We start from the raw sequence: 25,353 nt of genomic DNA, 5'->3' as shown, positions 1-25,353 counted from the left end.
GGAAATTATGTAAATATATCACTAGCCACTTTAAACAATGCTTCCTTATATAATGTTACTTACCCTACATTTTTAATTGGTCAGCATGTTAGGGTTGGTAACAGGCTGATTGGTCAGCATGTTAGGGTTGGTAACAGGCTGATTGGTCAGCATGTTAGGGTTGGTAACAGGCTGATTGGTCAGCATGTTAGGGTTGGTAACAGGCTGATTGGTCGGCTATGAGCCAGTAGAGGGCTTTACTATTCTTAAGTAGTAGAATGACTTTAGCTTCCCTCCAGGCCTGAGGGAACAGACTTTCTAGTAGACTAATATTGAAGATATGGCAGATAGAGGACGATATTGCCACTCCTCTCATTCTCAGTCATTTTCCATCCCAGTTGTCAACTGTGAGATAATGTGTACAGACAGGTGTTCCTCAGGGATCAGTGTTTGGACCCTTGATATTGTTGTAATACATGGTAGCTCTTATAATCTGGAAACACAGTGTGTGTGTGTGTGTGTGTGTGTGTGTGTGTGTGTGTGTGTGTGTGTGTGTGTGTGTGTGTGTGTGTGTGTGTGTGTGTGTGTGTGTGTGTGTGTGTGTGTGTGTGTGTACCTGCAGTGTGTTTATGCAGGATCTGATGTCATTGTCCGTCTTCTCACAGAGAGCCATCAGAGTCCCCATGTCAGCCTTCATACCCTGGCCCCTGGAGATCTAACCCACACATTAACATAAAGACCCCATCATGGCTGGTCTGACATGTCAGTCTTCATAACCCTTGACCCCTGGAGATCCAACCCACACATTAACATAAAGACCCCCATCATGGCTGGTCTGACATGTCAGTCTTCATGACCCTTGACCCCTGGAGATCTAACCCACACATTAACATAAAGACCCCATCATGGCTGGTCTGACATGTCAGTCTTCATGACCCCTGACCCCTGGATATCTAACCCACACATTAACATAAAGACCCCCATCATGGCTGGTCTGACATGTCAGTCTTCATGACCCTTGACCCCTGGAGATCTAACCCACACATTAACATAAAGACCCCCATCATGGCTGGTCTGACATGTCAGTCTTCATGACCCTTGACCTCTGGAGATCTAACCCACACATTAACATAAAGACCCCCATCATGGCTGGTCTGACATGGTGCATCACCACTAAGAAAATTAAAACAAAGATTACCTCAGCCAGTCTCTGTGCCAGGCGGGAAGGCTGTGTCTGGGGGAAGGCCAATAGAAACGCCTGCTGCCTCAGAGGCCTCAGGGCTGGAACATACCTGACAGGACAGAGAACCAATCAGATCACAGATAGAGATAAACCCCTCCCCCCCTCCGTCTCTTACAGGTCGTTACAGATGCAGATGATTGGTCGGAGGAGGACCGACTCTTTTTTCTTCTTCTTCTTTAGAGGCTCCGCCTCTGACTCCGCCCCCTGGCTGTCCTTCCTGTTCAGAGTGGCCAATAGGATGCTGATGGCAGCCTGCCGACCAATCACAGAGAGAGAGAGAGAGGTATTACTCTGATATGAGGCTAGGTGAGAGTGGTCCAATAGAAGGGCAGGGACGGAGCGGTGGGCGGGACTTACGGCGGGCGCTCCGTCGATCTCGTCGATGATGAGGCAGTTAGGCTTCTCATTGGCTCCCAGCACTGACCTCATCTGGGTCGCTGTGTCGATACGCTTCTGGAACAGCTCCGCACTGCGGTCATCACTATGGAAACCACAGCGTCAACAACCCCTTAGTTATTATGGGATACCACAGCATCAACAACCCCTTAGTTACTATGGGAAACCACAGCGTCAACAACCCCTTAGTTATTATGGAAAACCACAGCATCAACAACCCCTTAGTTACTATGGGAAACCACAGCATCAACAACCCCTTAGTTACTATGGGAAACCACAGCATCAACAACCCCTTAGTTACTATGGGAAACCACAGCATCAACAACCCCTTCGTTACTATGGGAAACCACAGCATCAACAACCCCTTAGTTACTATGGAAAACCACAGCGTCAACAACCCCTTAGTTACTATGGAAAACCACAGCGTCAACAACCCCTTAGTTACTATGGAAAACCACAGCGTCAACAACCCCTTAGTTATTATGGGAAACCACAGCGTCAACAACCCCTTGGTTACTATGGGAAACCAGAGCATCAACTTGAAGTCCTTAAACCCACCTGGCGTTAATCTCCACCACGTTGTACCCAGCATGCTTAGCGATGATGTGGGCCAGAGTGGTCTTCCCTAAACCCGGAGGACCAGACAGCAGCACCACCTAGTGGGAGGAGGACAGATTAACCTGCTATGTGTGAGTCTACCTGCCTTGTATTTATCAGTCTGTGTAGGTCTATCTGCCTTGTATTTATCAGTCTGTGTAGGTCTATCTACCTTGTATTTATCAGTCTGTGTGATCTAGGTCTACCTTGTATTTATCAGTCTGTGTAGGTCTACCTACCTTGTATCTATCAGTCTGTGTAGGTCTACCTACCCTGTATCTATCAGTCTGTGTAGGTCTATCTACCTTGTATTTATCAGTCTGTGTAGGTCTACCTGCCTTGTATCTATCAGTCTGTGTAGGTCTATCTACCTTGTATCAATCAGTCTGTGTAGGTCTATCTACCTTGTATCAATCAGTCTGTGTAGGTCTACCTGCCTTGTATTTATCAGTCTGTGTAGGTCTACCTACCTTGTATCTATCAGTCTGTGTAGATCTACCTGCCTTGTATTTATCAGTCTGTGTAGGTCTACCTACCTTGTATTAATCAGTCTGTGTAGGTCTATCTACCTTGTATCTATCAGTCTGTGTGTGTAGGTCTACCTACCTTGTATCTATCAGTCTGTGTAGGTCTACCTACCTTGTATTTATCAGTCTGTGTAGGTCTACCTACCTTGTATTTATCAGTCTGTGTAGGTCTACCTACCTTGTATCTATCAGTCTGTGTAGGTCTACCTACCTTGTATTTATCAGTCTGTGTAGGTCTATCTACCTTGTATTTATCAGTCTGTGTAGGTCTACCTGCCTTGTATTTATCAGTCTGTGTAGGTCTACCTGCCTTGTATTTATCAGTCTGTGTAGGTCTACCTGCCTTGTATTTATCAGTCTGTGTAGGTCTACCTACCTTGTATCTATCAGTCTGTGTAGGTCTACCTACCTGTATCTATCAGTCTGTGTAGGTCTACCTGCCTTGTATCTATCAGTCTGTGTAGGTCTACCTACCTTGTATCTATCAGTCTGTGTAGGTCTACCTACCTTGTATCAATCAGTCTGTGTAGGTCTACCTACCTTGTATCAATCAGTCTGTGTAGGTCTACCTGCCTTGTATCAATCAGTCTGTGTAGGTCTACCTACCTTGTATCTATCAGTCTGTGTGATCTACCTGCCTTGTATTTATCAGTCTGTGTAGGTCTACCTACCTTGTATTAATCAGTCTGTGTAGGTCTATCTACCTTGTATCTATCAGTCTGTGTGATGTGTAGGTCTACCTACCTTGTATCTATCAGTCTGTGTAGGTCTACCTACCTTGTATTTATCAGTCTGTGTAGGTCTACCTACCTTTTATCTATCAGTCTGTGTGATGTGTCTACCTACCTTGTATCAATCAGTCTGTGTAGGTCTACCTACCTTTTATCTATCAGTCTGTGTAGGACTATATACCTTGTATCTATCAGTCTGTGTAGGACTATATACCTTGTATCTATCAGTCTGTGTAGGACTATATACCTTGTATCTATCAGTCTGTGTAGGTCTATCTACCTTGTATCTGTCAGTCTGTGTAGGTCTATCTACCTTGTATCTATCAGTCTGTGTAGGTCTACCTACCTTGTATCTATCAGTCTGTGTAGGTCTACCTACCTTGTATCTATCAGTCTGTGTAGGTCTACCTACCTTGTATCTATCAGTCTGTGTAGGTCTACCTACCTTGTATCTATCAGTCTGTGTAGGTCTACCTACCTTGTATCTATCAGTCTGTGTAGGTCTACCTACCTTGTATCTATCAGTCTGTGTAGGTCTACCTACCTTGTATCTATCAGTCTGTGTAGGTCTACCTACCTTGTATCTATCAGTCTGTGTAGGTCTACCTACCTTGTATCTATCAGTCTGTGTAGGTCTACCTACCTTGTATCTATCAGTCTGTGTAGGTCTACCTACCTTGTATCTATCAGTCTGTGTAGGTCTACCTACCTTGTATCTATCAGTCTGTGTAGGTCTACCTACCTTGTATCTATCAGTCTGTGTAGGTCTACCTACCTTGTATCTATCAGTCTGTGTAGGTCTACCTACCTTGTATTTATCAGTCTGTGTAGGTCTACCTACCTTTTATCTATCAGTCTGTGTGATGTGTAGGTCTACCTACCTTGTATCAATCAGTCTGTGTAGGTCTACCTACCTTTTATCTATCAGTCTGTGTAGGACTATATACCTTGTATCTATCAGTCTGTGTAGGACTATATACCTTGTATCTATCAGTCTGTGTAGGACTATATACCTTGTATCTATCAGTCTGTGTAGGTCTATCTACCTTGTATCTGTCAGTCTGTGTAGGTCTATCTACCTTGTATCTGTCAGTCTGTGTAGGTCTATCTACCTTGTATCTATCAGTCTGTGTAGGTCTACCTACCTTGTATCTATCAGTCTGTGTAGGTCTACCTACCTTGTATCTATCAGTCTGTGTAGGTCTACCTACCTTGTATCTATCAGTCTGTGTGGTCTACCTACCTTGTATCTATCAGTCTGTGTAGGTCTACCTACCTTGTATCTATCAGTCTGTGTAGGTCTACCTACCTTGTATCTATCAGTCTGTGTAGGTCTACCTACCTTGTATCTATCAGTCTGTGTAGGTCTACCTACCTTGTATCTATCAGTCTGTGTAGGTCTACCTACCTTGTATCTGGGCCTTTTGTACTGGTCCAGTTCGGCCTCCAGAAGCTCCTCAGTGATCTGACTCTTGGTCTTAAATTTCTGATTGGCTTGATTAAAGTTCCCCTGGCTCCGGTTGGTGGAATTAAAGCGACCCCGGCCCTTATTGAAGTCCCTGGTCCTGATTGGCTGTGTTCTGGTCGGGCCTCTCGGCTGGGGGTGGGCGTGTCTTCCTCTCTCGTCCAAACACCACCTGGTCCCACAGCTTCAGCCACTTCAGCAAACAGCGGTTGGTGAACTACACACACACACAGACACACACAATATACACACACACAATATGCACACAGCAATTACATACACAGACACTATACACACAGAAATTAACAACACACAGTAATTATACACACACACAGGCTTGGGAAGTAAAAGATTCAATGTAATCCGTTAGAGTCCCGTTCCCCAACCTCCTCCACCAGTCCCGTTCCCCAACCTCCTCCACCAGTCCCGTTCCCCAACCTCCTCCCAGTCCCGTTCCCCAACCTCCACCAGTCCCGTTCCCCACCAGTCCTCCCCAACCTCCACCAGTCCCCCCAACCTCCTCCACCAGTCCCGTTCCCCAACCTCCTCCACCAGTCCCCCAACCTCCTCCACCAGTTCCCCAACCTCCTCCACCAGTCCCGTTCCCCAACCTCCACCACCAGTCCCGTTCCCCAACCTCCTCCACCAGTCCCTCAACCAGTCCCCCAACCTCCTCCACCAGTCCCGTTCCCCAACCTCCTCCACCAGTCCCCCAACCTCCTCCACCAGTCCCCCAACCTCCTCCACCAGTCCCCCAACCTCCTCCACCAGTCCCCAACCTCCTCCACCAGTCCCCCAACCTCCTCCACCCCTTCCCCCAACCTCCTCCACCAGTCCCCCAACCTCCTCCACCAGTCCCCCAACCTCCTCCACCAGTTCCTCCACCAGTCCCCCAACCTCCTCCACCAGTCCTGTTCCCCAACCTCCTCCACCAGTCCTGTTCCCCAACCTCCTCCACCAGTCCTGTTCCCCAACCTCCTCCACCAGTCCTGTTCCCCAACCTCCTCCACCTCCTCCCCAACCTCCTCCACCAGTCCTGTTCCCCAACCTCCTCCACCAGTCCTGTTCCCCAACCTCCTCCACCAGTCCCTGTTCCCCAACCTCCTCCACCAGTCCCGTTCCCCAACCTCCTCCACCAGTCCTGTTCCCCAACCTCCTCCACCAGTCCTGTTCCCCAACCTCCTCCACCAGTCCTGTTCCCCAACCTCCTCCACCAGTCCTGTTCCCCAACCTCCTCCACCAGTCCTGTTCCCCAACCTCCTCCACCAGTCCTGTTCCCCAACCTCCTCCACCAGTCCTGTTCCCCAACCTCCTCCACCAGTCCTGTTCCCCAACCTCCTCCACCAGTCCTGTTCCCCAACCTCCTCCACCAGTCCTGTTCCCCAACCTCCTCCACCAGTCCTGTTCCCCAACCTCCTCCACCAGTCCTGTTCCCCAACCTCCTCCACCAGTCCCGTTCCCCAACCTCCTCCACCAGTCCCGTTCCCCAACCTCCTCCACCAGTCCTGTTCCCCAACCTCCTCCACCAGTCCTGTTCCCCAACCTCCACCACCAGTCCTGTTCCCCAACCTCCACCACCAGTCCTGTTCCCCAACCTCCTCCACCAGTCCTGTTCCCCAACCTCCTCCACCAGTCCCGTTCCCCAACCTCCACCACCAGTCCCGTTCCCCAACCTACTCCACCAGTCCCGTTCCCCAACCTACTCCACCAGTCCCGTTCCCCAACCTCCTCCACCAGTCCCGTTCCCCAACCTCCTCCACCAGTCCCGTTCCCCAACCTCCTCCACCAGTCCCGTTCCCCAACCTCCTCCACCAGTCCGTTCCCCAACCTCCACCACCAGTCCTGTTCCCCAACCTCCTCCACCAGTCCTGTTCCCCAACCTCCACCACTCACGTCGTCGCTGAGTAGTTCAGTGTAGTGTTGAGGAGAAAACTGATCCACCCAGAGACGAGAAGATTCCTCCTCCTCCTCCTCTCGATCCCCCTCTTCTCTCTGTCTACCGTCCAGCTCTCCAAACTCTTCATCCACTTGACTGAATACACACACACACACGCACACACACACACACACGTTTATGCTATAAACAAGTATTAATGTACAGAAACAACAATATCTATCAGGTGTGTGTTCACCTGATACAGTACCAGTCAAATGTTTAGACACACCTTCTCATTCAAGGGTTTTTCTTTATTTTTACTATTTTCTACATTGTAGAATAATTGTGAAGACATCAGAACTATGAAATAACACATATGGAATCATGTAGTAACCAAAAAATATTAAACAATATATATATATATAAAATATTTTATATTTGAGATTCTTAAAAGTAGCCACCCTTTGCCTTGATGACAGCTTTGCACACTTCGCATTCTCTCAACCAGCTTCACGAGGTAGTCACCTGGAATGCATTTCAATTAACAGGTGTGCCTTGTTAAACGTTAATTTGTGGAATTTCTTTCCCTCTTAATGCTTTAAGGTAGGGGTGGTATACAGAAGACAGCCCTATTTGGTAAAAGACCAAGTCCATATTATGGCAAGAACAGCTCAAATAAACAAAGAGAAACAACAGTCCATCATTACTTTAAGACATGAAGGTCAGACAATATGGAACATTTCAAGAATTTTGAAACTTTCTTCAAGTGCAGTCGCAAAAACCATCAAGCACTATGATGAAACTGGCTCTCATGAGGACTGGCACAGGAAAGGAAGACCCAGAGTTACCAGAGGATAAGATCATTAGAGTTAACTGGCTCTCATGAGGACCACCAGAGGATAAGATCATTAGAGTTAACTGGCTCTCATGAGGACCACCACAGGAAAGGAAGACCCAGAGTGACCTCTGCTGCAGAGGATAAGTTCATTAGAGTTAACTGGCTCTCATGAGGACGGCCACAGGAAAGGAAGACCCAGAGTGACCTCTGCTGCAGAGGATAAGTTCATTAGAGTTAACTGTCTCTCATGAGGACCGCCACAGGAAAGGAAGACCCAGAGTTACCTCTGCTGCAGAGGATCATTTCATTAGAGTTACCAGCCTCTGAAATTTCAGCCCAAATAAATGCTTCACGCAGTTCAAGTAACAGACACATCTCAACATCAACTGTTCAGAGGAGACTGTTTGAATCAGGCCTTCATGGTCGAATGGCTGCAAAGAAACCACTACTAAAGGACATCAATAAGAAGAAGAGACTTGCTTGGGCCAAGAAACACGAACAATGGACATTAGACCAGTGGAAATCTGTCCTTTGGTCTGTTGACCCAACCGCTGTGTCTTTGTGAGACGCAGAGTAGGTACACTGAACGGATGATCTCCACATGTGTGGTTCCCACTGTGAAGCATGGAGGAGGTGGTGGTGTGATGGTGTGTGGTTCCCACCGTGAAGCATGGATGAGGTGGTGTGTGGTTCCCACCGTGAAGCATGGAAGAGGTGGTGTGATGGTGTGTGGTTCCCACCGTGAAGCACTGAGGAGGAGGTGGTGTGATGGTGTGTGGTTCCCACCGTGAAGCATGGAAGAGGTGGTGTGATGGTGTGTGGTTCCCACCGTGAAGCACTGAGGAGGAGGTGGTGTGATGGTGTGTGGTTCCCACCGTGAAGCACTGAGGAGGAGGAGGTGTGATGGTGTGATGGTGTGTGGTTCCCACCGTGAAGCACTGAGGAGGAGGAGGTGTGATGGTGTGTGGTTCCCACCGTGAAGCACTGAGGAGGAGGTGGTGTGATGGTGTGTGGTTCCCACCGTGAAGCACTGAGGAGGAGGTGGTGTGATGGTGCTTTGCTGGTGACACGGTCAGTGATATATTTACATTTCAAGGCACACTTAACCAGCATGGCTACCACAGCATTCTGCAGCGATACGCCATCCCATCTGGTTTGAGCTTAGCGGGACCATCATTTGTTTTTCAACAGGACAATGACCCAACACACCTCCAGGCTGTATAAGGGCTATTTGACCAAGAAGGAGAGTGATGGAGTGCTGCATCAGATGATCTGGCCTCCACAATCACCTGACCTCAACCCAATTGAGATGGTTTGGGATGAGTTGGACAGCAGAGTGAAGGAAAAGCAGCCAACAAGTGCTCAGCATATGTGGGAACTCCTTCAAGACTGCTGGAAAAGCATTCCTCATGAAGCTGGTTGAGAGAATTCCAAGGTTGTGCAAAGCTGTCATCAAAGCCAAGTGTGGCAACTTTGAAGAATCTCAAATATATTTGGATTTGTTTAACACTTTTTGGTTACTACATGATTCCATATGTGTTATTTCATAGTTTTGATGTCTTCACTATTATTCAACATAAAGAAAACCCCTTGAATGAGTAACTTTAGATTGGTACTGCATGTACACACACACACACCTGTTGAGTCGCTCTGTCAGGCGCTGAGATTCCTCCACCACTTGGCGATGACGCTGCAGAAACAGTCAGAAAACCAGAAACAGACAGAAAGTCAGAAACAGACAGCTCAGTCAGTCAGAAACAGACAGAAACAGTCAGCTCAGAAACAGTCAGCTCAGTCAGTCAGAAACAGTCAGAAACCGTCAGCTCAGTCAGAAACAGTCAGCTAAGTCAGACAGAAACAGGCAGAAACAGTCAGCTAAGTCAGTCAGAAACAGTCAGCTAAGTCAGTCAGAAACAGTCAGCTCAGTCAGTCAGAAACAGACAGAAACAGACAGAAACAGTCAGCTACAGTCAGACAGTCAGAAACAGTCAGCTCAGTCAGAAACAGTCAGCTCAGTCAGAAACAGTCAGCTCAGTCAGAAACAGTCAGCTCAGTCAGAAACAGTCAGCTCAGTCAGAAACAGTCAGAAACAGTCAGCTCAGTCAGAAACAGTCAGAAACAGTCAGCTCAGTCAGAAACAGTCAGCTCAGTCAGAAACAGTCAGCTCAGTCAGAAACAGTCAGAAACAGTCAGCTCAGACAGAAACAGTCAGCTCAGACAGAAACAGTCAGCTCAGACAGAAACAGTCAGCTCAGACAGAAACAGTCAGAAACAGTCAGCTGCTCAGTCAGAAACAGTCAGCTGCTCAGTCAGAAACAGTCAGCTGCTCAGTCAGAAACAGTCAGCTGCTCAGTCAGAAACAGTCAGCTGCTCAGTCAGAAACAGTCAGCTGCTCAGTCAGAAACAGTCAGCTGCTCAGTCAGAAACAGTCAGCTGCTCAGTCAGAAACAGTCAGCTGCTCAGTCAGAAACAGTCAGCTGCTCAGTCAGAAACAGTAAGCTCAGTCAGAAACAGTAAGCTCAGTCAGAAACAGACAGAAACAGTCAGCTCAGTCAGAAACAGTCAGCTCAGTCAGAAACAGTCAGCTCAGTCAGAAACAGTCAGCTCAGTCAGAAACAGTCAGAAACAGTCAGCTCAGTCAGAAACAGTCAGCTCAGTCAGAAACAGTCAGCTCAGTCAGAAACAGTCAGCTCAGTCAGAAACAGTCAGCTCAGTCAGAAACAGTCAGCTCAGACAGAAACAGTCAGCTCAGTCAGAAACAGTCAGCTCAGTCAGAAACAGTCAGCTCAGTCAGAAACAGTCAGCTCAGTCAGAAACAGACAGAAACAGTCAGAAACAGTCAGAAACAGTCAGAAACAGTCAGAAACAGTCAGAAACAGTCAGAAACAGTCAGAAACAGTCAGCTCAGACAGAAACAGTCAGCTCAGTCAGAAACAGTCAGCTCAGTCAGAAACAGTCAGCTCAGTCAGAAACAGTCAGCTCAGTCAGAAACAGTCAGCTCAGTCAGAAACAGTCAGCTCAGTCAGAAACAGTCAGCTCAGTCAGAAACAGTCAGCTCAGTCAGAAACAGTCAGCTCAGTCAGAAACAGTCAGCTCAGTCAGAAACAGTCAGCTCAGTCAGAAACAGTCAGCTCAGTCAGCTCAGTCAGAAACAGTCAGCTCAGTCAGAAACAGTCAGCTCAGTCAGAAACAGTCAGCTCAGTCAGAAACAGTCAGCTCAGTCAGAAACAGTCAGCTCTAGACGTTGGAAGGGTGTGTGTGGACATGTTTAAGGTGAAGGTTTAACTATACGACCAGAAGTAGAATAGTAAACAAACTAAAATTTAACAAACTGGGAACATTTTGTTGGTCCCCAAATGCTGTTTCTAGGAGCTAGGGTTAGGAGCTAGGGTTAGGAGCTAGGGTTAAGATTAGAATTAGGTTAAGGGTTAGGAGCTAGGGTTAAGATTAGAATTAGGTTAAGGGTTAGGAGCTAGGGTTAGGAGCTAGGGTTAGGAGCTAGGGTTCAGTCTTTGGGTTAAGGTTAGGATTAGGTTAAGGGTTAGGAGCTAGGGTTAGGAGCTAGGGTTAGGAGCTAGGGCTAGGAGCTAGGGTTAGGAGCTAGGGTTAGTCTTTGGGTTAAGGTTAGGATTAGGTTAGGGTTAGGAGCTAGGGTTAGGAGCTAGGGTTAGGAGCTAGGGTTAGGAGCTAGGGTTAGGGGCTTAGGGTTAGCTAGGGTTAGGTCTTTGGGTTAGGAGGGGTTAGGGTTAGGAGCTAGGGTTAGGAGCTAGGGTTAGGAGCTAGGGTTAGGAGCTAAGGTTAGGAGCTAGGGTTAGGAGCTAGGGTTAGGAGCTAGGGTTAGGAGCTAGGGTTAGGAGCTTAGGAGCTAGGGTTAGGAGCTAGGGTTAGGAGCTAGGGTTAGGGGTTAGCTAGGGTTAGGGGTTAGCTAGGGTTAGGAGCTAGGGTTAGGAGCTAGGGTTAGGAGCTAGGGTTAGGAGCTAGGGTTAGGAGCTAGGGTTAGGAGCTAGGGTTAGGAGCTAGGGTTAGGAGCTAGGGTTAGGAGCTAGGGGTTAGGAGCTAGGGTTAGGAGCTAGGGTTAGGAGCTAGGGTTAGGGCTAGGGTTAGGAGCTAGGGTTAGGAGCTAGGGTTAGGAGCTAGGGTTAGGAGCTAGGGTTAGGAGCTAGGGTTAGGAGCTAGGGTTAGGAGCTAGAGCTAGGGTTTAGGAGGAGCTAGGGTTAGGGCTAGGGTTAGGTTAGGGTTAGGAGCTAGGGTTAGGAGCTAGGGTTAGGAGCTAGGGTTAGGAGCTAGGGTTAGGAGCTAGGATTAGGAGCTAGAGTTAGGAGCTTAGGAGAGTTAGGAGCTTAGGAGGTTAAGGGTTAGGAGCTAGAGTTAGGAGCTAGAGTTAGGAGCTAGAGTTTAGGAGCTAGAGTTAGGAGCTTAGGTTAAGGTTAGGAGCTAGGGTTAGGAGCTAGGGTTAGGAGCTAGGGTTAGGAGCTAGGGTTAGGCTAGCTAGGGTTAGGAGCTAGGGTTAGGAGCTAGGGTTAGGAGCTAGGGTTAGGAGCTAGGGTTAGGAGCTAGGGTTAGGAGCTAGGGTTAGGAGCTAGGGTTAGTTCTAGGGTTAGTTCTAGGGTTAGTTCTAGGGTTAGGAGCTAGGGTTAGGAGCTAGGGTTAGGAGCTAGGGTTAAGATTAGAATTAGGTTAAGGGTTAGGAGCTAGGGTTAGGAGCTAGGGTTCCGTTTTGGGGTTATGGTTAGGATTAGGTTAAGGGTTAAGAGCTAGGGTTAGGAGCTAGGGTTCCGTTTTGGGGTTATGGTTAGGATTAGGTTAAGAGTACGTGTTAGGTTTACGGAAAATGAATTGTGTCCCCCCGCAAGGTTAGCTGTATGTGTGGGGGTGTACTCACCTTCTCTGCCACCTGTTCTCTCAGTACCTCGATGGGAACAGCCAGCAAACCCAATGCATTATGGGAGCTACGAAAAGCACTGGGGTCCACAGCCTAAAAGACACAGTAAATAAGGGAGACAGAGAGAGGTGACTGGGGTCCTATAAGACAGTAAAAGACAGTAAATAAGGGAGACAGAGAGAGGTGACTGGGACAGTAAATATAAGACAGTAAATAAGGGAGACAGAGAGAGAGGTGACTGGGGTCCTATAAGACAGTAAATAAGGGAGACAGAGAGAGAGGTGACTGGGGTCCTATAAGACAGTAAATAAGGGAGACAGAGAGAGGTGACTGGGGTCCTATAAGACAGTAAATAAGGGAGACAGAGAGAGAGGTGACTGGGGTCCTATAAGACAGTAAATAAGGGAGACAGAGAGAGAGGTGACTGGGGTCCTATAAGACAGTAAATAAGGGAGACAGAGAGAGAGAGGTGACTGGGGTCCTATAAGACAGTAAATAAGGGAGACAGAGAGAGAGGTGACTGGGGTCCTATAAGACAGTAAATAAGGGAGACAGAGAGAGAGTGACTGGGGTCCTATAAGACAGTAAATAAGGGAGACAGAAAGAGAGAGGTGACTGGGGTCCTATAAGACAGTAAATAAGGGAGACAGAGAGAGAGTGACTGGGGTCCTATAAGACAGTAAATAAGGGAGACAGAGAGAGGTGACTGGGGTCCTATAAGACAGTAAATAAGGGAGACAGAGAGAGAGAGAGGTGACTGGGGTCCTATAAGACTAAATAAGGGAGACAGAGAGAGAGGTGACTGGGGTCTATAAGACAGTAAATAAGGGAGACAGAGAGAGAGGTGACTGGGGTCCTATAAGACAGTAAATAAGGGAGACAGAGAGAGGTGACTGGGGTCCTATAAGACAGTAAATAAGGGAGACAGAGAGAGAGGTGACTGGGGTCCTATAAGACAGTAAATAAGGGAGACAGAGAGAGAGGTGACTGGGGTCCTATAAGACAGTAAAGAGAGAGAGGTAAGGGAGACAGAGAGAGGTGACTGGGGTCCTATAAGACAGTAAATAAGGGAGACAGAGAGAGAGGTGACTGGGGTCCTATAAGACAGTAAATAAGGGAGACAGAGAGAGAGGTGACTGGGGTCCTATAAGACAGTAAATAAGGGAGACAGAGAGAGGTGACTGGGGTCCTATAAGACAGTAAATAAGGGAGACAGAGAGAGAGATGATTGGTGGATCAGGTAAAGCTCAGTGATTGGCTAAAAGTTTACCTTTCCCCTCAGGTCGTCTGTCTGTCGGAGGTAGACGCGGTTTCCTGTCTGGTCCGTCACGCTAACGTATCCCCCCTCGGCCGGGGGGCGCTTCAGAACGTGACACGACGTTGCCGCGGTGACTCTCCGAGGAGACTCCTGGATGGCTGCGAAGCCACTGATGTCCAAGATCACCGGGATTAGCTGGGGTCTACACACACACACACACACACACACACCACACACACACACACACACACACACACACACACACACATACATACAGATCAACACCAACCATCCGACAGGGCCTGAAAGCACCTATTGGGACAGATCAATACCAACCATCAGACAGGACCTGAAACCACCTATTGGGACAGATCAATACCAACCATCAGACAGGGCCTGAAACCACCTATTGGGACAGATCAATACCAACCATCAGACAGGGCCTGAGACCACCTATTGGGACAGATCAATACCAACTATATCAATACCAACCATCAGACAGGACCTGAAACCACCTATTGGGACAGATCAATACCAACCATCAGACAGGACCTGAAACCACCTATTGGGACAGATCAATACCAACTATATCAATACCAACCATCAGACAGGGCCTGAAACCACCTATTGGGACAGATCAATACCAACCATCAGACAGGGCCTGAAACCACCTATTGGGACAGATCAATACCAACTATATCAATACCAACCATCAGACAGTAACCACCTATTGGGACAGATCAATACCAACTATATCAATACCAACCATCAGACAGGGCCTGAAACCACCTATTGGGACAGATCAATAACCACCAACAGACAGGGCCTGAAACCACCTATTGGGACAGATCAGTAACAACCATCAGACAGGGCCTGAAACCACCTATTGGGACAGATCAATACCAACCATCAGACAGAGTCTGAAACCACCTATTGGGACAGATCAATACCAACCATCAGACAGGGCCTGAAACCACCTATTGGGACAGATCAATACCAACCATCAGACAGGGCCTGAAACCACCTATTGGGACAGATCAATACCAACCATCAGACAGGGCCTGAAACCACCTATTGGGACAGATCAATACCAACCATCAGACAGGGCCTGAAACCACCTATTGGGACAGATCAATACCAACTATATCAATTACCAACCATCAGACAGGGCCTGAAACCACCTATTGGGACAGATCAACACCAACCATCAGACAGGGTCTGAAACCACCTATTGGGACAGATCAATACCAACCATCAGACAGGGCCTGAAACCACCTATTGGGACAGATCAATACCAACCATCAGACAGGGCCTGAAACCACCTATTGGGACAGATCAATACCAACTATATCAATACCAACCATCAGACAGGGCCTGAAACCACCTATTGGGACAGATAAATACCAACCATCAGACAGGGCCTGAAACCACCTATTGGGACAGATCAATACCAACCATCAGACAGTAACCACCTATTGGGACAGATCAATACCAACCATCAGACAGTAACCACCTATTGGGACAGATCAATACCAACCATCAGACAGTAACCACCTATTGGGACAGATCAATACCAACCATCAGACAGGGCCTGAAACCACCTATTGGGACAGATCAATACCAACCATCAGACAGGGTCTGAAACCACCTATTGGGACAGATCAATACCAACCATCAGACAGGGCCTGAAACCACCTATTGGGACAGATCAATACCAACTATATCAATACCAAACACCTATTGGGACAGATCAATACCAACTATATCAATACCAACCATCAGACAGGGCCTGAAATCACCTATTGGGACAGATCAATACCACTAGATCAATACCAACCATCAGACAGGGTCTGAAACCACCTATTGGGACAGATCAATACCAACAATCAGACAGGGCCTGAAACCACCTATTGGGACAGATCAATACCAACTATATCAATACCAACCATCAGACAGGGCCTGAAACCACCTATTGGGACAGATCAATACCAACCATCAGACAGGGCCTGAAACCACCTATTGGGACAGATCAATACCAACCATCAGACAGGGCCTGAAACCACCTATTGGGACAGATCAATACCAACCATCAGACAGGGCCTGAAACCACCTATTGGGACAGATCAATACCAACTATATCAATTACCAACCATCAGACAGGGCCTGAAACCACCTATTGGGACAGATCAACACCAACCATCAGACAGGGTCTGAAACCACCTATTGGGACAGATCAATACCAACCATCAGACAGGGCCTGAAACCACCTATTGGGACAGATCAATACCAACCATCAGACAGGGCCTGAAACCACCTATTGGGACAGATCAATACCAACTATATCAATACCAACCATCAGACAGGGCCTGAAACCACCTATTGGGACAGATAAATACCAACCATCAGACAGGGCCTGAAACCACCTATTGGGACAGATCAATACCAACCATCAGACAGTAACCACCTATTGGGACAGATCAATACCAACCATCAGACAGTAACCACCTATTGGGACAGATCAATACCAACCATCAGACAGTAACCACCTATTGGGACAGATCAATACCAACCATCAGACAGGGCCTGAAACCACCTATTGGGACAGATCAATACCAACCATCAGACAGGGTCTGAAACCACCTATTGGGACAGATCAATACCAACCATCAGACAGGGCCTGAAACCACCTATTGGGACAGATCAATACCAACTATATCAATACCAAACACCTATTGGGACAGATCAATACCAACTATATCAATACCAACCATCAGACAGGGCCTGAAATCACCTATTGGGACAGATCAATACCACTAGATCAATACCAACCATCAGACAGGGTCTGAAACCACCTATTGGGACAGATCAATACCAACAATCAGACAGGGCCTGAAACCACCTATTGGGACAGATCAATACCAACTATATCAATACCAACCATCAGACAGGGCCTGAAACCACCTATTGGGACAGATCAATACCAACCATCAGACAGGGCCTGAAACCACCTATTGGGACAGATCAATACCAACCATCAGACAGGGCCTGAAACCACCTATTGGGACAGATCAATACCAACCATCAGACAGGGCCTGAAACCACCTATTGGGACAGATCAATACCAACTTGATGTACTAGTGGGTTATTAGAGGGCTGGTCAGCTGGTTCTAGTGGGTTATTAGAGGGCTGGTTCTAGTTGATGTACTAGTGGGTTATTAGAGGGCTGGTTCTAGTTGATGTACTAGTGGGTTATTAGAGGGCTGGTCAGCTGGTTCTAGTGGGTTATTAGAGGGCTGGTTCTAGTTGATGTACTAGTGGGTTATTAGAGGGCTGGTTCTAGTTGATGTACTAGTGGGTTATTAGAGGGCTGGTTCTAGTTGATGTACTAGTGGGTTATTAGAGGGCTGGTTCTAGTTGATGTACTAGTGGGTTATTAGAGGGCTGGTCAGCTGGTTCCAGTGGGTTATTAGAGGGCTGGTCAGCTGGTTCCAGTGGGTTATTAGAGGGCTGGTCAGCTGGTTCCAGTGGGTTATTAGAGGGCTGGTCAGCTGGTTCCAGTGGGTTATTAGAGGGCTGGTCAGCTGGTTGCAGTGGGTTATTAGAGGGCTGGTCAGCTGGTTGCAGTGGGTTATTAGAGGGCTGGTCAGCTGGTTCCAGTGGGTTATTAGAGGGCTGGTCAGCTGGTTCCAGTGGGTTATTAGAGGGCTGGTCAGCTGGTTCCAGTGGGTTATTAGAGGGCTGGTCAGCTGGTTCTAGTTGATGTACTAGTGGGTTATTAGAGGGCTGGTTCTAGTTGATGTACTAGTGGGTTATTAGAGGGCTGGTCAGCTGGTTCCAGTGGGTTATTAGAGGGCTGGTTCTAGTTGATGTACTAGTGGGTTATTAGAGGGCTGGTTCTAGTTGATGTACTAGTGGGTTATTAGAGGGCTGGTTCTAGTTGATGTACTAGTGGGTTATTAGAGGGCTGGTTCTAGTTGATGTACTAGTGGGTTATTAGAGGGCTGGTTCTAGTTGATGTACTAGTGGGTTATTAGAGGGCTGGTTCTAGTTGATGTACTAGTGGGTTATTAGAGGGCTGGTTCTAGTTGATGTACTAGTGGGTTATTAGAGGGCTGGTTCTAGTTGATGTACTAGTGGGTTATTAGAGGGCTGGTTCTAGTTGATGTACTAGTGGATTATTAGAGGGCTGGTTCTAGTTGATGTACTAGTGGGTTATTAGAGGGCTGGTCAGCTGGTTCCAGTGGGTTATTAGAGGGCTGGTCAGCTGGTTCCAGTGGGTTATTAGAGGGCTGGTCAGCTGGTTCCAGTGGGTTATTAGAGGGCTGGTCAGCTGGTTCCAGTGGGTTATTAGAGGGCTGGTCAGCTGGTTCCAGTGGGTTATTAGAGGGCTGGTCAGCTGGTTGCAGTGGGTTATTAGAGGGCTGGTCAGCTGGTTCCAGTGGGTTATTAGAGGGCTGGTCAGCTGGTTCCAGTGGGTTATTAGAGGGCTGGTCAGCTGGTTCCAGTGGGTTATTAGAGGGCTGGTCAGCTGGTTCCAGTGGGTTATTAGAGGGCTGGTCAGCTGGTTCCAGTGGGTTATTAGAGGGCTGGTCAGCTGGTTCCAGTGGGTTATTAGAGGGCTGGTCAGCTGGTTCTAGTTGATGTACTAGTGGGTTATTAGAGGGCTGGTCAGCTGGTTCCAGTGGGTTATTAGAGGGCTGGTCAGCTGGTTCCAGTGGGTTATTAGAGGGCTGGTCAGCTGGTTCTAGTTGATGTACTAGTGGGTTATTAGAGGGCTGGTTCTAGTTGATGTACTAGTGGGTTATTAGAGGGCTGGTCAGCTGGTTCCAGTGGGTTATTAGAGGGCTGGTCAGCTGGTTCCAGTGGGTTATTAGAGGGCTGGTCAGCTGGTTCCAGTGGGTTATTAGAGGGCTGGTCAGCTGGTTCCAGTGGGTTATTAGAGGGCTGGTCAGCTGGTTCCAGTGGGTTATTAGAGGGCTGGTCAGCTGGTTCCAGTGGGTTATTAGAGGGCTGGTCAGCTGGTTCTAGTTGATGTACTAGTGGGTTATTAGAGGGCTGGTTCTAGTTGATGTACTAGTGGGTTATTAGAAGGCTGGTTCTAGTTGATGTACTAGTGGGTTATTAGAGGGCTGGTTCTAGTTGATGTACTAGTGGGTTATTAGAGGGCTGGTCAGCTGGTTCCAGTGGGTTATTAGAGGGCTGGTCAGCTGGTTCCAGTGGGTTATTAGAGGGCTGGTCAGCTGGTTCCAGTGGGTTATTAGAGGGCTGGTCAGCTGGTTCTAGTTGATGTACTAGTGGATTATTAGAGGGCTGGTTCTAGTTGATGTACTAGTGGGTTATTAGAAGGCTGGTCAGCTGGTTCTAGTGGGTTATTAGAGGGCTGGTCAGCTGGTTCCAGTATGACCTTTGATCCTACGGTCCTACCTGCTGCTCGGGGTTCGATGGAACTCCTCTGGAGACGACGGGGGGGTGATGTCATCAACCTGAGACACCTCAAACAGCTTCTTAGCCACATCCTGCCTCAGACGCTTAGCCTTGGGAGCTACACACGGATTCAAATACATCAACGACAAGAGTCACCACAGTACTCTCTCTCACGTCATAACACTAACGGCAGAGAAGAGGGAAGAGCTACTCACTGATTGGCTCGTCCGCCAGCAGGTGTTCTATGTCCTCTCCGTCACACGCCACAGACGGGCCTTCCAATTGGCCGAGGCTCCGTTCTGACGATGCCTGTGATTGGCTCCTGAGTGGCTGGTCACCAGCGGTGATGGCTTCCTGGAACGACTGAGGCTTCTGCTTCCGGAACTCTGACCGTTTAGTGGAAGGAGCTGGATTAACTGACCACACAGAGAGACACACATCAGAATACACACACACACACACATCAGAATACACACACACACACAGAGAGACACACACACACAGAGAGAAACACATCAGAATACACACACACACAGAGATAAGAGCGTCTGCTAAATTACTTAAATGTAATGTAATGAGAGACACACACACACACACATTATAATACACACACATACACAGAGACACACACACACACACACACACACACACACACACACACACACACACACACACACACACACACACACACATCAGAATACACACACATCATGGCCCTGTGGGAACCCTAACCAAGACCTGTAACATGGAGACATGGGAACCCTAACCAAGACCTGTAACATGGAGACATGGGAACCCTAACCAAGACCTGTAACATGGAGACATGGGAACCCTAACCAAGAGCTGTAACATGGAGACATGGGAACCCTAACCAAGAGCTGTAACATGGAGACATGGGAACCCTAACCAAGACCTGTAACATGGCCGTGTGGGAACCCTAACCAAGACCTGTAACATGGAGACATGGCCCTGTGGGAACCCTAACCAAGACCTGTAACATGGAGACATGGGAACCCTAACCAAGACCTGTAACATGGAGACATGGGAACCCTAACCAAGAGCTGTAACATGGAGACATGGGAACCCTAACCAAGACCTGTAACATGGAGACATGGGAACCCTAACCAAGAGCTGTAACATGGAGACATGGGAACCCTAACCAAGAGCTGTAACATGGAGACATGGGAACCCTAACCAAGACCTGTAACATGGAGACATGGGAACCCTAACCAAGAGCTGTAACATGGAGACATGGGAACCCTAACCAAGAGCTGTAACATGGAGACATGGGAACCCTAACCAAGACCTGTAACATGGAGACATGGGAACCCTAACCAAGAGCTGTAACATGGAGACATGGGAACCCTAACCAAGACCTGTAACATGGAGACATGGGAACCCTAACCAAGAGCTGTAACATGGAGACATGGGAACCCTAACCAAGACCTGTAACATGGAGACATGGGAACCCTAACCAAGACCTGTAACATGGAGACATGGGAACCCTAACCAAGACCTGTAACATGGAGACATGGGAACCCTAACCAAGACCTGTAACATGGAGACATGGGAACCCTAACCAAGACCTGTAACATGGAGACATGGGAACCCTAACCAAGACCTGTAACATGGAGACATGGGAACCCTAACCAAGACCTGTAACATGGAGACATGGGAACCCTAACCAAGACCTGTAACATGGAGACATGGGAACCCTAACCAAGACCTGTAACATGGAGACATGGGAACCCTAACCAAGACCTGTAACATGGAGACATGGGAACCCTAACCAAGAGCTGTAACATGGAGACATGGGAACCCTAACCAAGACCTGTAACATGGAGACATGGGAACCCTAACCAAGACCTGTAACATGGAGACATGGGAACCCTAACCAAGACCTGTAACATGGAGACATGGGAACCCTAACCAAGACCTGTAACATGGAGACATGGGAACCCTAACCAAGACCTGTAACATGGAGACATGGGAACCCTAACCAAGACCTGTAACATGGAGACATGGGAACCCTAACCAAGACCTGTAACATGGAGACATGGGAACCCTAACCAAGACCTGTAACATGGAGACATGGGAACCCTAACCAAGACCTGTAACATGGAGACATGGGAACCCTAACCAAGACCTGTAACATGGAACATGGGAACCCTAACCAAGACCTGTAACATGGAGACATGGGAACCTGTAACATGGAGACATGGGAACCCTAACCAAGACCTGTAACAAGACCTGTAACATGGAGACATGGGAACCCTAACCAAGACCTGTAACATGGAGACATGGGAACCCTAACCAAGACCTGTAACATGGAGACATGGGAACCCTAACCAAGACCTGTAACATGGAGACATGGGAACCCTAACCAAGACCTGTAACATGGAGACATGGGAACCCTAACCAAGACCTGTAACATGGAGACATGGGAACCCTAACCAAGACCTGTAACATGGAGACATGGGAACCCTAACCAAGACCTGTAACATGGAGACATGGGAACCCTAACCAAGAGCTGTAACATGGAGACATGGGAACCCTAACCAAGACCTGTAACATGGGAACCCTAACCAAGACCTGTAACATGGGAACCCTAACCAAGAGCTGTTACATGGAGACATGGGAACCCTAACCAAGACCTGTAACATGGAGACATGGGAACCCTAACCAAGACCTGTAACATGGAGACATGGCCCTGTGGGAACCCTAACCAAGACCTGTAACATGGAGACATGGGAACCCTAACCAAGACCTGTAACATGGAGACATGGGAACCCTAACCAAGACCTGTAACATGGAGACATGGGAACCCTAACCAAGACCTGTAACATGGAGACATGGGAACCCTAACCAAGAGCTGTAACATGGAGACATGGGAACCCTAACCAAGAGCTGTAACATGGAGACATGGGAACCCTAACCAAGACCTGTAACATGGAGACATGGGAACCCTAACCAAGAGCTGTAACATGGAGACATGGGAACCCTAACCAAGACCTGTAACATGGAGACATGGGAACCCTAACCAAGAGCTGTAACATGGAGACATGGGAACCCTAACCAAGACCTGTAACATGGAGACATGGGAACCCTAACCAAGACCTGTAACATGGAGACATGGGAACCCTAACCAAGAGCTGTAACATGGAGACATGGGAACCCTAACAGCTCTTAGAACTACTCCATCTGTTCCTAGAGAACTACTCCATCTGTTCCTAGAGAACTACTCCATCTGTTCCTAGAGAACTACTCCATCTCTTCCTAGAGAACTACTCCATCTGTTCCTAGAGAACTACTCAATCTGTTCCTAGAGAACTACTCCATCTGTTCCTAGAGAACTACTCCATCTGTTCCTAGAGAACTACTACATCTGTTCCTAGAGAACTACTCCATCTGTTCCTAGAGAACTACTCCATCTGTTCCTAGAGAACTACTCCATCTGTTCCTAGAGAACTACTACATCTGTTCCTAGAGAACTACTCCATCTGTTCCTAGAGAACTACTCCATCTGTTCCTAGAGAACTACTCCATCTGTCCCTAGAGAACTACTCCATCTGTCCCTAGAGAACTACTCCATCTGTTCCTAGAGAACTACTCCATCTGTTCCTAGAGAACTACTCCATCTGTTCCTAGAGAACTACTCCATCTGTTCCTAGAGAACTACTCCATCTGTTCCTAGAGAACTACTACATCTGTTCCTAGAGAACTACTCCATCTGTTCCTAGAGAACTACTCCATCTGTTCCTAGAGAACTACTCCATCTGTTCCTAGAGAACTACTCCATCTCTCCCTAGAGAACTACTACATCTCTTCCTAGAGAACTACTCCATCTGTTCCTAGAGAACTACTCCATCTGTTCCTAGAGAACTACTCCATCTGTTCCTAGAGAACTACTCCATCTGTTCCTAGAGAACTACTCCATCTGTTCCTAGAGAACTACTCCATCTGTTCCTAGAGAACTACTCCATCTGTTCCTAGAGAACTACTCCATCTGTTCCTAGAGAACTACTCCATCTGTTCCTAGAGAACTACTCCATCTGTTCCTAGAGAACTACTACATCTGTTCCTAGAGAACTACTACATCTGTTCCTAGAGAACTACTACATCTGTCCCTAGAGAACTACTACATCTGTTCCCAGAGAACTACTCCATCTGTTCCTAGAGAACTACTACATCTGTTCCTAGAGAACTACTACATCTGTTCCTACTTTTAACTATGCATTTTGGGGGAAGGGCTCGTTAGTATGACCTGTAAAGGCATTTCACTGTGAGGTCTACTACACCTGTTGTATTCAGCATTTCACTGTGAGGTCTACTACACCGGTTGTATTCAGCATTTCACTGTGAGGTCTACTACACCTGTTGTATTCAGCATTTCACTGTGAGGTCTACTATACCTGTTGTATTCAGCATTTCACTGTGAGGTCTACTACACCTGTTGTATTCAGCATTTCACTGTGAGGTCTACTACACCTGTTGTATTCAGCATTTCACTGTGAGGTCTACTACACCTGTTGTATTCAGCATTTCAATGTGAGGTCTACTACACCTGTTGTATTCAGCATTTCACTGTGAGGTCTACTACACCTGTTGTATTCAGCATTTCACTGTGAGGTCTACTACACCTGTTGTATTCAGCATTTCACTGTGAGGTCTACTACACCTGTTGTATTCAGCATTTCACTGTGAGGTCTACTACACCTGTTGTATTCAGCATTTCACTGTGAGGTCTACTACACCTGTTGTATTCAGCATTTCACTGTAAGGTCTACTACACCTGTTGTATTCAGCATTTCACTGTGAGGTCTACTACACCTGTTGTATTCAGCATTACACTGTAAGGTCTACTACACCTGTTGTATTCAGCATTTCACTGTGAGGTCTACTACACCTGTTGTATTCAGCATTTCACTGTGAGGTCTACTACACCAGTTGTATTCAGCATTACACTGTAAGGTCTACTACACCTGTTGTATTCAGCATTTCACTGTCAGCTCTACTACACCTGTTGTATTCAGCATTTCACTGTGAGGTCTACTACACCTGTTGTATTCAGCATTTCACTGTCAGGTCTACTACACCTGTTGTATTCAGCATTTCACTGTGAGGTCTACTACACCTGTTGTATTCAGCATTTCACTGTGAGGTCTACTACACCTGTTGTATTCAGCATTTCACTGTGAGGTCTACTACACCTGTTGTATTCAGCATTTCACTGTGAGGTCTACTACACCTGTTGTATTCAGCATTTCACTGTGAGGTCTACTACACCTGTTGTAGTCGGCTCATGTGACAAATACATTTTTAACTATTGACGACCCTATAAAGCGACTTTTCAAAACGTGGCTATATTATATCACCTGACGCCCAGGTGAGAAACAAACAAATCGCCCCGCGTTTAGAAACGTCGGTTTAATAATAAGAAGACTTTTGGATATTTTTTAAAATCTTGACCAGACTAACTTTTATCCTTTATCTAACTAGGCTACAACTCACAGTCCATCTCAGCCAGGACCTCCAGCTCATCAGCGAACTGTTGTTCATACTCGTCCTCTATCCCGAACATCTCGTCATACTCGTCCATTAGTAGTCAGTCAAAGTTGACCGGTATGTACCGGACAGCCGAGGTGTATAAATATGATAATAATATCTATATGCAATACTACTTTTTCAGTCGGTTCCGTGTTTCTTCGTTTTTGTCTTCTCCCCGTCTGTCTGCTCAATTTCGCGGTAAACTCTTTGGGTTAACTATTTCCGGGTTAATTTTGTTTTCTCGCTTGTGATTGGATGATCCAGACAAAGACTAAGCTGCTTGTCCAATAGAAATCAACCAATTCCATTTGTTGGTGCTGTTATGGCGACGACACGACAAACTGCGCATGTGCAGCCAGTCAAAAAATCAAAGTCCACACTTTTCTGATATAAAGTTGTTTCTGCCGAAAATGAAAACGTGTCAATTTGTCATTTTTCACGAAGTTGGAGTAATAATATGTTCAACTACTTAAAACATTGGCTTGAATCTAGATTGTGCCTTTTAGATTTAAGGAAAATTAACAACTAATAAGGAAGAATTGTTCATTTATCTCATTGATCTATTTCACAAGTGTTCGCGGAAGTCTCAA

General features: G+C 47.2%; 1 protein-coding gene across 1 annotated transcript; it reads right to left on the bottom strand.

Moving 5' to 3' along the window:
• Positions 1–209: 209 nt before the first annotated feature.
• On the bottom strand, positions 210–25,350 carry LOC124026210 (chromosome transmission fidelity protein 18 homolog). The gene is made up of 14 exons (XM_046339321.1): positions 24,728–25,350; positions 19,432–19,632; positions 19,217–19,334; positions 13,805–13,994; positions 12,535–12,627; positions 9,290–9,342; positions 6,832–6,970; positions 5,072–5,155; positions 4,882–5,019; positions 2,177–2,274; positions 1,580–1,703; positions 1,338–1,474; positions 1,178–1,271; positions 210–694 (listed from the first exon to the last, which is right to left on the bottom strand). The coding sequence occupies exons 1-14, from the start codon at positions 24,813–24,815 to the stop codon at positions 416–418; spliced, it is 1,836 nt and encodes a 611-aa protein (XP_046195277.1). The 5' UTR covers positions 24,816–25,350; the 3' UTR covers positions 210–415.
• Positions 25,351–25,353: the final 3 nt, after the last annotated feature.

Source organism: Oncorhynchus gorbuscha, unplaced genomic scaffold (genome assembly GCF_021184085.1).
Source record: "Oncorhynchus gorbuscha isolate QuinsamMale2020 ecotype Even-year unplaced genomic scaffold, OgorEven_v1.0 Un_scaffold_2643, whole genome shotgun sequence".
In the NCBI taxonomy this organism is placed as follows: Eukaryota; Metazoa; Chordata; class Actinopteri; order Salmoniformes; family Salmonidae; genus Oncorhynchus; species Oncorhynchus gorbuscha.
This window is presented reverse-complemented; position numbering and strand designations above follow the sequence as displayed.